This window comes from Passer domesticus, chromosome 10 (genome assembly GCF_036417665.1).
Source record: "Passer domesticus isolate bPasDom1 chromosome 10, bPasDom1.hap1, whole genome shotgun sequence".
Classification (NCBI taxonomy): domain Eukaryota; kingdom Metazoa; phylum Chordata; class Aves; order Passeriformes; family Passeridae; genus Passer; species Passer domesticus.
Window position 1 is genome coordinate 19,024,504 of NC_087483.1, and position 15,012 is coordinate 19,039,515.

At 44.1% G+C, this 15,012-nt stretch overlaps 1 protein-coding gene across 14 annotated transcripts in view; it reads left to right on the forward strand.

Moving 5' to 3' along the window:
* The window catches only part of RAPH1 (Ras association (RalGDS/AF-6) and pleckstrin homology domains 1), a 193,858-nt gene extending 179,250 nt beyond the window's left edge, over positions 1 to 14,608 (forward strand). For 8 of the 14 annotated variants that reach the window (XM_064434205.1, XM_064434204.1, XM_064434206.1 and 5 more), the window contains 3 exons: positions 296 to 416; positions 2,064 to 2,206; positions 6,637 to 14,608. In XM_064434205.1, coding sequence (XP_064290275.1) covers positions 296 to 416; positions 2,064 to 2,206; positions 6,637 to 8,607 — 2,235 coding nt within the window. In that variant the 3' untranslated portion in view covers positions 8,608 to 14,608. The remainder of the gene's footprint in view (positions 1 to 295; positions 417 to 2,063; positions 2,207 to 6,636) is intronic. The other 6 variants (XR_010369162.1, XR_010369163.1, XR_010369161.1 and 3 more) reach the window with 6 other exon arrangements.
* Positions 14,609 to 15,012: the final 404 nt, after the last annotated feature.

The following is a 15,012-nucleotide window of genomic DNA, read 5'->3' on the forward strand; positions in this document are numbered from 1 at the left end:
GAGAATTTAGAAAATAGAGTTCATTTTCAAGATCCTCAGCTTGTCTTAGTTTATTCATTGGGCCATTTCTTGCTTGACACTGTGTCTTCTAGCATAAATAAATTGTTTTTCTTTCTTTCAGCACTTCACTAATACTATTAATATTACCTGAACTCCTTAACATAGAGCCTGTGTTGTTTTTGGGGGGACTGGCAGGAGGAAAGACTTGATAGAGAAGCCAGAGGTGGAGCTCAACAGTCTGAAAAGAATGTACAGCCTATACAGAGTTGTTAAACTTGTTTGTGATTTTGCTTAGTACGGGAAGCAACTGTACATGAACTATCAGGAAGCACTGAAGAGAACAGAATCAGCATATGACTGGACCTCCTTGTCTAGCTCCAGTATCAAGTCAGGCTCCAGCTCATCTAGTTTGCCAGGTAACAATGTGATCTATCTCATAATACAAAGATTCAATTGCCTTTATCATCTGCTGTCTAGATGCCTCAAGACTTTCTCCAAAGTCTTTTGTGCTATGTTTAGTTTAAAACATAACATCTGTACATGTATATCTATATCATATACATGTATATGTATATGATATAGATATACATTCTGTACATGTATATCTATGTATATGCATACATATACATAGATATACATGTATATCTATAACATTCTGTACATGTATATCTATGTATATGCATACAGGTAAAAACCTATTTTGCTGTATTACTTGCAGTGATGTCTGTATTTGAAATATGCAGCAGTTTCTTGTTCACCTTCAAAAACCAATGTTTTTCTTATACTGGGAGGAGGAAACATAATTTCAAATTCCTGATGCCTGTATGTTCACCTATTTGAAAAATCAAATTTATATTGTAATGATGCATGGAACATATATACGTAGTTCTTAAACTGCTTTGTAGACCGAAATATTTGAAATTGGATAACAAGAACAAGGCCCTTCCCAAAGGCAAAGATACAAACAATCTCTTTAGAGAAAACTTTGAAAATACTGTTTCTATTCCTATGTCAAATTGTGCATGCTTGCATTAATGTGCTCCTGTTTATTTCTCAGCAGAACTGGGGCTGATGTTGCATGTAACAGTTTAAAAATTGATAAATAGTTTATACAGTGTAATTTCATTGTTCAGAGCTGGCTGATGCTTTGGTAGATTATTCAGAACCTTCAGGGGCTAGGTTCTTTATTGAAAATGTGCTATGGTGTGAAGGTGTATTGTCTGCCACACATACGGGTTGGGCAGTAATGCTACTGAATTGGACAGGTTCAGAAAGTAACCTGTAAGAATGAGCTAAGCAAATGCAGCCTAACTGGGAAGGTACTTTGTTGTTTCAACTGTGTGGCATAGCAGTAAATTCTTGGTCACTGACAATTTCTCCATCCAAATTGGGTGTTTTTCTGATAAAGTGTAAATTCTTGTAGGGAACTGAGCCACAGCTTGCTAGCCAAGCATGTTCTGCCAAAGTTTCATTCCAGCCTGTACCAGGATACTTGGGGATTACACAGTAAGCAGGTGCCAGGCTGAATAAATTGGTCTGGCTGTGCCTGCTGCTGTCCTGTCAAGACACCCTGTGGACTCAGAGCATCATTTATGTTGGCTCCTTGCAGGATGCACACCAGCCCTTCCCTTGTGCTGAGGAATGGGCTGTTGCAAGCAGTGTCCTGCCTTGGCTGGTGCAGTTTGCCTGTCCACGGCCTGTGCCCAGGGTACATTTTTAAGTTTGTGCTGGAAGGGAGTGGTGAAGAGAGCAGGTTGCATGCACTGCATGAAATGGAGCATTTCCCAAAGTGCAGGGATGTGGCATGGTTCAGAACCCACACAGCTGCAGTGTGATTTTACTTCGAAATGTACCTGACATGCTCTCATCCTTGTGCAGCTTCAGGTTTGGTTAATACCAGGCATCAGCTGAAATCCTGGATGTGAGCTAGAGTTTACACAGTCGTTACTGGGAGCAGTGGCCTCTGGGCACGTGTTTAACAAGTCACAGAGTTGCATTATATTGACATTACTCTTACATTCAGAAACATATGCTAACTGTTCCTTAACTTTTTTCCTGAACAGAATCTCAATCAAATCATTCTAATCAGTCTGACAGTGGAGTTTCTGACACTCAGACAGCTGGACATGTCCGTTCCCAGAGCATTGTCAGCTCCATGTTCTCTGAGGCCTGGAAACGAGGCACTCAACTGGAGGAATCCAGCAAGGTAACAAGAAGACTTTAATTTGAGAACCAACACCCAACAAAATGTATGAGACAGTGTTGTACCTCTTACACCTCTGTCTTGAGTGGCATTTCTTCTCTGTTTTACGTGGTTAATTTACACTACTATATAATTGTTTTTTAGGATTCACATTTTCAGGTAATTAAGCCCTGCAGCTTTCTGTTCTTTCTTTTATTTGTGTGCATAAAAGCTTTTTGTTCTTTGAAGGCATTATACAGACCCTCTCCCAGAGTCTTATTTACTAATGTTGAATGAAGACAAAATAAAAAGATAAGCTGTTAACAAGTTGAATGAAATTCTTTCACTAAGATCTTTCTCCAGTTAAGTAGCCACATCTTTCCTTTGTAAAGATGTGAATAACTGGGGCCTGAAAGCAGGTATATATATTTTGAAGTACATCAGTAGTTTTTACTCAAAAGTTTTCTGTTAGGTGGAAATGGAACCAGTAACATCAGATATGGTCAAAACAAAAGTACTGACATTGTCAGCAGTTGTGGATTAAGGCAGATATGGTATCTCCTGTTGCTGGTAGAGAGTTACAGAAGACTTAAACCCATTGAGGCTGGGGCTCAGGTCTGTTGTGGTTTGGTTAGTTTTCTGTTCTTTCTATGGTTAACTGTTGTAGTTCCTGCGGAAGATTTCCATGCCCAGGAGAAATTCTGCTGAAGCTGTTGGTTGTCAGGTTTCAAGGAATCTCCAGGTTCCTGAACAGCCTTGATGTCATTAACTGTAGCATCTACGTGTGTGAGAAGCTGTCATTACTTCTGTCAGTTCTGAATCTTCCCCAGAGCACAGGTTCAAGCTAGAGAAGGAAGTTTTTTAAAACCAAAACCACAGGCCAATACACCTGGCACTGGTGTTTCAGATAAATAACTAAAAATAAGATAACACATCTCCTTTTCAAATGAGAGAGCATATACAGTGTGAATGCTGATATGGCTGCATCCTTTGGGATTCTTAACTTTTCCTCAATGCCTGCTGGCTTGGAAGTTGTCTGATTCTAATAGTAATGTAGTACTCAGTCCAGGAATGTAGCTTGCTAAGTTGTGGTCCAAGTTTTCCTACTGCATGAGTGCAACACATGGTGCATGTCCATCAGCAGATGGCTTCTGTGTGGGTATAGGATGCATCATTCCTGCAGGAGTGAGCTGCACGAGATGGGGCATTTGCTGTCCAACAGAGGTGAAAGAGTACTGCTGTGAGAATGATAATGTTACTGTTTCCTCAAGTTCTGGGTTCAGTGTAAATCCTGCTGGTACATATGCTGGCTGTGAGATTTTAAGCAAAAGTTTGAAGTTCACTGCCTTGGAGTTACTGTTGTTCTTTATCAAGTCTGTAGTGCTGCTGGCAATTGCTTATTTAAACCCCAAGAATTTTTATGCTACATTATTAAAGCCATGGTAAAAATAAAATATTCAGAATGCTTCCTGCATTGAGGAAGCTATCCATGTATCAAGATTTCATCAATTTGAATTCCTTTCTGCAAATCCAAGAAAAGGTATATTTCTTCACCTTATGCATAACACAGGTAAATGGGTTGCCCTAAAACTTCCAAAGAATCCAAATGAAATGAACTGCATAAACTTACAGAAGCTGTGTTTAAACAATTGAGTGAATTGGTGACAAATTTATTTTCAGTGAAACTACAGTGTAAATCTGGCCTGGGGAACTTGAATAACTAGGAAATCACACTGGCAGTGGAAAATGTTAAACTGCGTGGCAAGAAAGGCAACAGCAGTGTTCAAGAATTGTAATTTACATGGGAATGTGTTACCAGTGATACTGAGATGTGCTTTAGTCAGATTAGTCTCCAGTTACCTCAGTGGCAGCTTTGCTACAGTGCTTTGGTGTCAAAGCTGGCTCAAGAAGTTCATGTGGGCGGGTTGCTGCCGAGTGGCAGAACTTTCTTGCATGTCCCTTCCCCTGGGCAGGCAGGGCAGAACAGAGCGTGCTGTGTGTCAGCAGGGAGATGGCATTGGTGCTCTTTCCAGCCAGGGTGTTGTACTAGTGCCTCAGCAAATTAATAACGGCTGAGTTCTGCCCATTTTTCCCTCATTTACCAGTAAGTTCCCAATAATTTCTTGAGATCAAAAACATACTGAGATTGCTAGAGATCTGTCATATTTGACCTAAATTTGGTAACCAGTCCAAAAGCATGGGAGAAGAGACAGCAAACAGTTCAATTGCAAAAGTTTGTTTTCTCAGGAAAAAAATAGCTAAAAAAAGGGCACAGTTTATATAAAAAGTGATACTATTGTTTTTATAGCCTTTTTTTTAGAGTTCCAGATAGTCATGAAGATGCATGTTACAAATAGGAATTGCCAGTATGCAATACATAATTTCTCAAGATACACAGAAGGACATCACATAATTACAAGGACAAAAAAAGGACAAATGAATCTCTCTCAAGGTTCTTCTGTAAAGAACCTTCTATGTTTCTGGATGTTGAAATTTATTTGATTCTGTGGAGATGGGAGGGGGCCCCCCATCCTGAGATGCCCAATAGTCTTTTCTGTGTCCTGAGTGTTTAATTTGTTCACTGTGAAGATGACTGTCTTCAGTGGGTATAAGGAAAACACCACCTTCTTTCAGATATATCTAAGATTAAGAAAAACTTTTCCCAAAATGCATATAATCCATCTGCTTCATATTTTGAAAGATTGCTCTTTGCTCAAAGGATACTTTATTCATTTGTTCCCAGTTGGGCAGGGAAGAGCTCATTGAGTCTCATTTTGCTTGTTAGATTTTGAGCACCTTATTTCAAATGCTATGCTACAACAAATACCCAAATGCATGCTCACTGTGTCTGCTTAGAGGGACAAATTCAAGATTCCCCAAGGTCTTGCCATTCAGGGGCTATTCTGTTATGCCTTCATCTCCCTCTCTGTTTTATGCCGCCTTTATTTTTCCTGTTGCCTTTTGCTGTCTCAGGTGTCAAAAGTGAAGCTCAGCACAACTAAGGGCAGCACACCCATGGTGCCTTATACAGGGCACAATTAAGGTCAGGTGATGCTAATTGAAAATTCATTAACCTGGGTGATTGGGAGAATGGTAATTTACAGACTAACACTTGCAAGAGATCAAGATTTCTGTTTTGTAATGCGAACACCTTGATTTAGTTCCAGACCTGTTAATATTCTTACCTTCCAGACCTAATGTGACAGGTAGAGGCACGCCCCATGTTTGTTGTAAAATCACTGTTTATTGCTTCAGACTCTAATCCTTTTGATGGAGTTCTGCACATACAGACACTGTGCACCTGTGTTTAGAACAAAGCAATATGCAAATATTCTCTTCCTGTGCAGATGAGCAAAATTGGGCTTACTTATTGCAAAGTATCTACTAATAAGGTATAGGTACCCAGTGTGGTCAGTCACTATGGTGGTGGTGCATTTCTAGTGCATGTTTCTGTGCTGTGCACTGTGAAATTCACAACTTGGCTTGTAGCAAAACACTTTGTATTAGGAGGATGTTCATAAATTTGAGTAATGTAATTGTCGTTTTAACTTTTAAGAGGAATGTAGGCTTACAGTTTTTGAGAAACAACTTAACTTGAGCACAACACGAGTCGACTAAAATACTGCCTGCTGCTTTCCCATTGATCCTTCCATTAGTCAGCTGTTCCCTGTTTTTCCTTTTTTTCTGTTTAACGTATGAGTTGCATGTGTAACTTTCCCAAGTTTACTTTGTTTTGCAGATGTCTAAACATTTCCTTCTGGGGAAATTTTCTTGGAAACTTGATTCTTCTTCCCTAATTTTTCCTTGCCAGTTGTGGATAGTAGAGCATGTGAAGGAAAAATATCTCAGTACTATTCCTGTGCAGAGTTTGCTCTCTGTCTTTTAGATGAGTTCAGGATTTTTGCATTTTGTAACACTGAACAGTGTAAGGCCTGAACTAACAGATGTAAGGATTTGACACGCTCTGGGAGACTGTGTGTGGTTTGATTCCAGTCATACTGAGCTGAGATGTCTACGGAGTCTGGCTCTGCCTCTGTCATAGCTTGGGTGCTCTGGGGGGCTCGGTTTGTGTCGAAAAAAAATGCTCGCCCAAAAGCAGGCCAGTAATTCTCACTGGGTCCCACTGCCTGCTCCAGGGAAGGAACGAGGCTGGTGTATTTTCTCTCTGACATCAGCTTCGCTTGGAGCAGAACTGGCTCCACTGATTTTTGCCGGCTCCCCTCCTGGCCTGCCCCGTCCCTTTGCATGGTCCAGGCTTGTCAGTGTATGGAATTGTCTCTTGCTCCAGTGTTTTCCTAATAGTTCTTGCATGCTGTAATCTGACACTTAATTTTTAATGTTGGGCACATTTAGACCTTCACTTCATAATCTCTTTGTCTCTTTCTCTCTCTCCCTCCTTCCCTCTCTCTTCTTTTTCTCCCTTTCCACTTTCACTAAAAATCCCTTCCCCATAGGCCCGAGTGGAGCCTGCAGGTCGGCCCTTGGTGTCTGTCGCAGCTCCCGTGTCCCCGCAGACGAAAGCGGTGACGCCCTACTCGGCATCGCAGCCGTCCCCGCCGCTGCCGCCGCCCCCGCCCCCGCCCCCTCCGCCCCCACCGCCGCCGCCCCCGCCGCCCCCGCCCCTGCCCAGCCAGGCCGCCCCGTCCGCGGGCTCGCCCGCCACCATGTTCGTCAAGTACAGCACCATCACCCGGCTGCAGAACGCGGCCCAGCACGGCGGCCCTTTTTCCAAAGCCCCTGCTGCACAGCAGGCCCCGCCGCCGCCCCCACCCTCGGCAAAGCCTCAGATCCTGGTGCCCCCCAACGGGGTCATGCCACCCCCTCCGCCCCCACCGCCGCCCCCCACACCGGGCTCGGCCATGGCGCAGCTGAAGCCGGCACCTTGTGGCCCCTCTGTGCCACAGTTCACGCCACCACCACCGCCCCCCAAGATACATCAGGTTCAACCAAATATAAGCCAGGCCGCTGTTGCCTCCTCGTTGCCACCACCGCCTCCTCCTGTGCCTGCCCCACCACCGCCACAGGCACCCCCAAAGCCGGTCATGGCCGCTCTGCCCCCTCAGTCTAGTGGGAAGGCCGCGTCACCAGGGGTCACACATGTCACTCCCCCTGTGACTGCAGCCTTGCCCCTTGCAATAAAGAAACAACCAAGTATCACTTCTCCCCAGGTGCCTCCTCTGCCCCCAGCCCCTCCCTGCCCCACTCCCCCTGCAACATTCCCAAAGCAGCAGAGTTTCTCGGTAAAGCCTCCTCCATCCCCTCAGTCCCCAGTGCCGTCGGTGGTGAAGCAGATAGTCAGCCAGTTCCCCCCTCCTCCCACGCCACCTGCCACTGAGCCCCAGCCTCTGAAACCCCTTCCACTGAGCGTGGCTCCACAGTCGCCTCCAGCAGTGAAGGCAAAGCCCAAATGGCAGCCTGCTGCTGCTCCTTCACCAGATTTTCCCCCTCCTCCACCAGAGAGCAGTTTAGTGTTTCCTCCTCCACCTCCTTCCCCAGCCTCCTCTGCAGGTTCTCCCCCGCCTGACAAATCAGGGTCTCCAGTAAAAAAGGCCGGCAAGACATCAAGCCCTGGAGGGAAGAAACCACCTCCAACACCTCAACGCAATTCCAGCATCAAGTCCACAAGCTCTGCTGAGTACCATGAGTCCAAGAGGCCTTCAGTGGACCGCCTTGTCAGCAAATTTGCACACTCCCCAGAGCCGTCAGGATCTCCTTCCAAGGAGTCTTCGCCTCCTCCAGCCCCTCCAAAGCCAGGAAAGCTCAACCTTTCTGGTGTGAGCCTGCCCATTGTCCTTCCACAAGGTGGGATCCCAGCCAAGGCTTCTGTTCCAAGTATGTCTGGAAAGGAACCTGTGGTTGAATTCCCTTCACCACCATCCGATTCAGACTTCCCGCCACCACCACCTGAAATAGACCTTCCTCCCCCTCCAGTAGAAATTCCATCTGTGTTTTCAGGCAGCACCTCCCCGAAAGTTGCTGTTGTAAATCCCCAGCCACAGGCATGGTCAAAACCATCTGTGAAAAAAGCCCCACCACCCACACGCCCCAAGCGGAATGACAGCACCCGACTGACACAGGCAGAGGTTGCAGAGCCCCCAGGCTCAGCTGGCCCACAAGTGCCCACCTCACCCAAGTCCAGCCTTAGCGTTCAGCCGGGATTCCTGGCAGACCTCAACCGGACGCTGCAGCGGAAATCCATCACCCGGCACGGCTCGCTCTCCTCCGCGCGGATGTCCAGAACGGAGCCCACGGCCACCATGGACGACATGGCCCTGCCTCCGCCCCCGCCAGAGCTGCTAGCTGACCAGCAGAAGACCAGCAGCTTTGGGGGCAGTCATATATCTGGCTATGCAACGTTACGGAGGGGGCCGCCCCCTGCACCCCCCAAAAGGGATCAGAACACCAAGCTGTCACGGGACTGGTAGTCAGTCCCCAGGGCCAGTGCTCTCCATGACTTGTGGGCTGCTCTGTGATCCGCCAGCCCGTGATCCCGTGCACATGGAGAGGATGTGGGGGTGTGGATGATAGCCCCATTAAAAGAGGTGATCTCAAACTGCAGCTACGGCTAAATGTAAAGACATTCCCCTTTCATGGCTAGGTTAAGAAAGATGGGGGCTTAGGGGTGTTGATACTTCATTGGGAAAAGTGGATAGAGAGGTGTTGGCTTCATTGTTTCAGTTTCTTTTACCCTTCTTAGGGATTGGACCAAACCCCCATTTTCTTATTTTTCTGCATTTAGGGGAGGGGGAGGGAGATAATTTTTTGTAGTGTCTGTCCATGTGAGACATGTTTGTGCATGTATAATAAGTGTAGGTATATAATATATTGTGATATATTTCGTCGCAATTATAGAAGATAACCAGAATGTTTTTGTAGAACCGTATTTATTGTTTCAGTCAGTATATTATCTGGAATCGGACTCTAACTGGTCAAATCTTATAAAGATGGAGATGTAGGGGGCACTTTAAAGAAAAGAAATAAAAAACTCAAACCCACAAACTTCTCAGCAGTTTGTGGTGGGTAAATTCTGCAAAGCTGAGGTGTTCGGCTGGTAACTGTACGTTGTCCATTGATTGAAAAGTACAGATGCAACATACCAAAACATTCTGGTCATAATACTACTGAAAATGAGTATGTTCAGAGGAAAGAAATAGATTTTATATATAGTGGGCTGGAGTGAAATATATTTATACTATAAAGAGCCTCCCCCTCCTTTCAAATAGTTTAAAAATATACACTGATAGAAATTATTTCAAACTTATTTGTCCATACAGTTAAGTAGGATAAATATATATTATTCCAAACCATTATGCATTCTAACTGATAATAGGCTCAATCATTTGTTTCTGTGGCTCAAGATGAATATATTTGTGTTAACCCCTTCTGAAAGCTGCCAGGACTCCTGCAATTGAAAATCCTGCCAACCCCCAAGGCTGACCCACGCCGATCGGTGAGCTGTGCGTGTAACTCTAACCCTGAATGAACAGGTAGGTTTCTGTAGAAAGTCGTGTGTGCTCACACAGGCATGCACAGCATCCAGTCTCACCTGCTCTGGGCCTGGTGAGATATAGTGTCTTAAAAACACAAGCGTCTGGCAATGTGTGAAAAAAGTATTGTTTGTAATGGATTGGAAATGGCCAGGAAACTCTCCCTTCTGGAAAGAGAGAAGGGAGCAGCAATTTCAGGACAAGCAGAGTAGGAATTCTCTCTGTTTTCTTTGACCCGCCAGAGACTCTGACCAGTGCATTTACCTGTTTATTACAACGTTGCACTTCTAGCAGGCAAGGAAGAAGACTGGAAATAAAACAACCTTAAAGAGGCAATAACATTTGCTAAGAATTTCATCTAAGGGCCCATATGAGTAGAAAATAGACTATTGGTTTGCTTGGTTTTTTGTTAGTCACCGATTTACAATCAGTCACCGCATCAAGCATGACAGTCCTTGTGATAAGGTAGTGTAAGTGGTCTTATGTGTCATTGCACATTCCTTGCAGGGTGGTGGGACACAGCCTTTGTAAAACAGCTAAAATACTTGGACTGTAACTACCCCATCTTGAGCTGTTACAGCTTCCCTTGTCAGCATGGGGATATTGTCAATACATACTGTTAATAGGCTCATAGGGCAAATAATTTCACTGTTTGCCTACTTTTTCTCCAAAAGCAAACTTTAAACACTTTCTTTTTCCCAAAGAATGAAACAAAGACAGCAGTTTGACCTGGCAGTATCCACACATGTGTAAAACAAATATAAAATAATCTCTCCTTAAAGTAATTCAGGATGATATTTAAGAAATATTGTGACAGTGTCCCTCTCCCCCATTCCTTTTTTATAAAGTTGTTTGGGTTTTTTTTAATCCAAATGATGAAATAAATGTCTTTGTGAATATTTTATGAATAGGAAAAAAGTTTTGCTAATTTGAGGTGGAAAATTACACATCTATAACTATATAGTTTTAAATAGGTGCATCATGAAAAGAGAAAAATTAGTGGTGCTGTCTCTGCTGAACTGTTTCATATGATTTTTTTAAAAATCTGTTTCAGCACCTCTGGAAATTGTTTTAATATTTCAGACTAGATTTTTTGAGCAATAAGAGTATATACCATTATGTGCATTTTTAAAGCACTGCTATGGAAAGGCACTTTTTTGTATCTTTCAAATTGTTCACCGAGTTTTGTTTCTACTATTTTTGTGCTTACAAAGTGTCCTTAAAAGCATTTGCATTGTTGATTATAAGCATGCTCAGTGTAGCTGGTGACTAACTTCACAGGAGGGTTGCTAAGCTATACTGCAGTTCATGGGTGCTGTAATCTTCACGTTGGTCCTCCTGCTGCTGTGTCCTGTGCGCAGCTCCTGGGACTCAGACACACCAGAGGGCAAAGGGTGCTCGCTACAGCTCCAACTGCTGGGCCCTCAGCCATGAAAGGCAACTGGGCACATTCTCCTGCTCCTGGCAAGATGCACCTGGGCTGATGCAGCACGTGCTCCCAGGTGAGAGCAGTCAGGGAATTCTGCTTGCCCCACCTGCTTTTCTTTTCCCCAGGACAGCCTCACTGGTGTGTGTCAGTTCCAGCCCTTTTACTTTAGTTCACTCAGTGCGGGTACCTCTGGGCTTTGGACTCAGCACATCAATGTTTTCAGTGCAATTTCTTCAGAGGCATTTCAGCTTTGTTCTCGTTTTCCTGTATCCACATTTATTTCCCCATTATCTCTCCCTAGACAATTAATCCATGCCTACTACTGCAGGCTACCCCCAGCTTGCTGGGAGACAGATATGTAACTCAAAAGTCTGCAGCAAAAAGAATGAATGTCAGCAAAGGTGGCACCCTGTATTCCTTCTAGTTACAGTTTCCTTCCTAAGGCAGTAGTGATCCAGTGAGAGGCTCTGGCTTGCTTTCTCTCAGCTGAGCATGGAAATTTGGCTACAGTGTGATTCAGACAACCTGGTTGTCTTTTCAGGTTATGAGACACCCCCCACTGTAACTTGCTTTTCCAGTATGTGTACATACATTTTGTGACAGTGAATATTTGCACCTTATTTTGCAAGTTGTTTTCCTCCATGTGCAGTCATCTCATAATTGCACCATAATATTTATTAAATCAGAAAATTAAGGGGCTGGATTTTAGACACCCAGGAAGAGGCTTCCTGCTACAAATATGAGCAGTAATACTTTCGGCAGTTTTAAAAGGGGCATGTGAAGGCTGAGTGTTCATACTCCAGAGACAAAAATGCTTTGATCCCAACCTACGCAGAGTGTACGGCTGGAGTTGCATTACATGAGGCACAGGCTGGCCACTTGTTAAGGTGGGTGTCAGGGGACTGCTGCTGCAAGGGCACCTGAGAGGGCTCAGCTGTGTTCGTTCATCTTTTCTACATTTGATCTTCATTTCCTCTCTGCTGTGCAGCATAGCATCCACCTGTGAGTACCAGTTCACCAGTGTCTGTGCCCGCAGCCCAGGTGCAGAAAGCAGGGAGCTGCTCTCAGATGCTTACATCACCATTCAGCTGCTGGGGAGTTACTTTGAAAGGAAAAACTAGGCTCTTCTGGCAGCACTAAGCTTAGATGAGAAATTACTTTTAAAACTAAAAGAAACCACAGGTTTCCATAGGTAACCATGTTTCAGGTGCCTATGCTAGGGGTTCCTGTTTAGTTTTTTAACACCTATAGCTGGGAGAGGAAGTTAGGCACAAGTGCCTGAATGGTTCTCTTATTTTCTATGGCAGAGGAAGTTTCCTGCTTCAGTGGTTTCCTCCTGCGGCAAACCACCTCTGACTGCTCTGACTTGGTGATGACCTCAAAGCCAAAGAGCTCCTCTCCTGAGCTTACTCTGCACTTGTCTGCAGGGCAGCAGTGAGGACACATCAGGGAAACAAAGTGCTGGTACCTGGATTATTTGGTTTTGGGTCTGAGGGGAGAGGATGCAGTTTTTTCAATAAGTGCATTTTAACATTTACTCTTCTGGCCTTGCCCATTTAAAGGTTTTTTAATTCCTTCTTTCTGTGCCCTTAGGCAACCAGATAAATTATATCAGCTCAGAGATAAAGTGTGGCCAGTCTTCCTCTCAGTTAAATTTCTTTTTTTTTCACAGTTTAAGGAACCAAAAGTGCCATTTCAACAGCAGAAGGGCAAAAAGAAATGTTCTGCTTTTTACAGAAAACAGCATAGAACCAAATTGTTTTGCTACAGTGGTACTATCGCAGGTATATTTGTTTCTTATTCAAAATAAGATTATAAGTGGGTCCTAATAGGAGTATTATTTCAGCTAGTGTCATGTTGCACTCCAGAAAAGCAGTATGAATTCCTGGCAGAAGGTAGTGAGGATGAAGCCAGAACATGGGAGTTTGGTTGGTTGCTGGGTTTTTATTTTCCTTATAGCATTACTAAGGTGTAGATCACATACTGAGTCACACAGAGCTCCTCAGTTACAGGTGAGTCTTACTACTTTGGGGCCCATTTGTGGCACCTGGTGTTGAGCTCTGCATTCATTCCCCTGCACCACTGGGGCAGACTCCAAACTAGAGAGCATTTAACACTACAAGGGATAGTTTGATTTGGATTTTTTTGCCACATGCTGGTGGGGTTTTAAGCTTTATTTTGGAATTCTGAGTTTGTCTAAGCTGAATAACTTTCCTTTCTGAATTTTCTTTCCTTCAATTAAAAATGCCCATGAAGGGGCAAAAAAAAAAAAAACAAACCAGGTTGTGTTGCAGGGGCAGCACTCACTAATACTGTGACACAGGCTTGGTCTAGTTGTGAGACGTTTAAGACACTAAACTGCAAATGAGATGAAAAACACACGCTAATCCAGCACCATGTAAATTACTCTAATTGCTACTAACCAACCACGGGGCAAATAGTGACTTGGGTGATGATCATTTGGTGCTCTGAGGCACTCGGTGGGGCAAGGACTCAGTGAGCTCTCTGTCAGCAGATGGATCTTGGGTAAAGGGAAGGTAGAGAAGGTAGAAGACTTGGAGGAATAGGAACTAGTGCTGTGGAAATGAATGAGAAGGACCTTCAGTAATAGACTGTGGACACTACCCCTCCCTTATTTAAATGCTTGAAGGCAACTTGTCTTTTAGGAGATTTTGGAACTCAACCGTTTGCTGCAGTGGAAAATAATTTCCTTCCAGCTTTCCCAAGATGCCAAAGATGCATTCTGAGCTAAATTCCAGGTATGCAGATGTGTGTACACCAGTCTCCTGTTGCCAGGGGTCTCATACTGCAGATCTCTAGCACATGTCTGGTGAGAGAAGAGGGTGCCACTCTTAGATGTTGTGTGTCCCTTGCCTTTAATCAACACTGGGAGCTGGGTACACACTTGCAAAGGACAGCTTAACAAACAAAGCTGTGCCCATGGCACCCTGCTGGCTGATTTATGCAGCACAATAACGCTTGTACTTCTAAAAGAAAAACAAAATGTTTTGTCCTAAGTTTTAATTGGAAATCTTAGGCCTCCTAGTGGACTGCAGTGGACCAGAAATGAACCAGAGCAGCAGTTTGGTTTATGGCTTACACTAATTGTTACCAGTCACTGGGAATATTCTGTATAATACTGGAGATGCAAGTGTAAGAAGTGTCATTGCAATGATGATTTGTCTGTGCGGCAAACTTGTGCTGAGTGCTGTAAATACATTCATGTTTACTGCTTTAAAAAGAAAATTGCACATTTTATCTTTCAATGGAATTGCCTCCCCTCTTCTTCCCTTTCCAAACAGAAAAAAAAAAAAAAATCAAAGCTCTTTTAGACTGATAGCATCAGGTTGGGGGGAGCTTTGCCATATTATAAATATATATAAATATATGTATAAATATACTTTTTTAAGCATGACAGAGGACAAAAGAAATACTACGTTATAGAGTACCCAATATAGCTCATTATACAATGGAATATGCACAATTCAATAAAGATGTAGTTAAATTTAATACTCTGTTTTAATCCTGTCTTGCAATTTTCCTTTTTCATGAGCTCAGACCCACACTGTGTTTTCCAGAGATCAGCGGTTCCTCTCAGTAGGGCTCAGGTAGCTGATGGCCTACAGCCATATGCTGTTCCTGTGCTCACTCCCAAGGAACTGCTGCTATTCCTTTGCACAGTTTGTTCTGCTGGGTCAGAGCTGGCTGTACCGGCCAGGTGCTGCACACCAGTTACAGCTCTAAAGAGGACCCCGTCTGAAGGCTCACCTTTCCCATCTGCTCCTTGCTCGGGCTTGCAGAGTCCTGGCCAGCTCTGCTCACACAGAGCTGCTGCAGGCTGGTAAGTGCTGCTGTGGGCCCCTCTGGGGGCTGGAGGGAGCCTGGCTGGGAAATGCTCTCAGCCTCACCCTGCA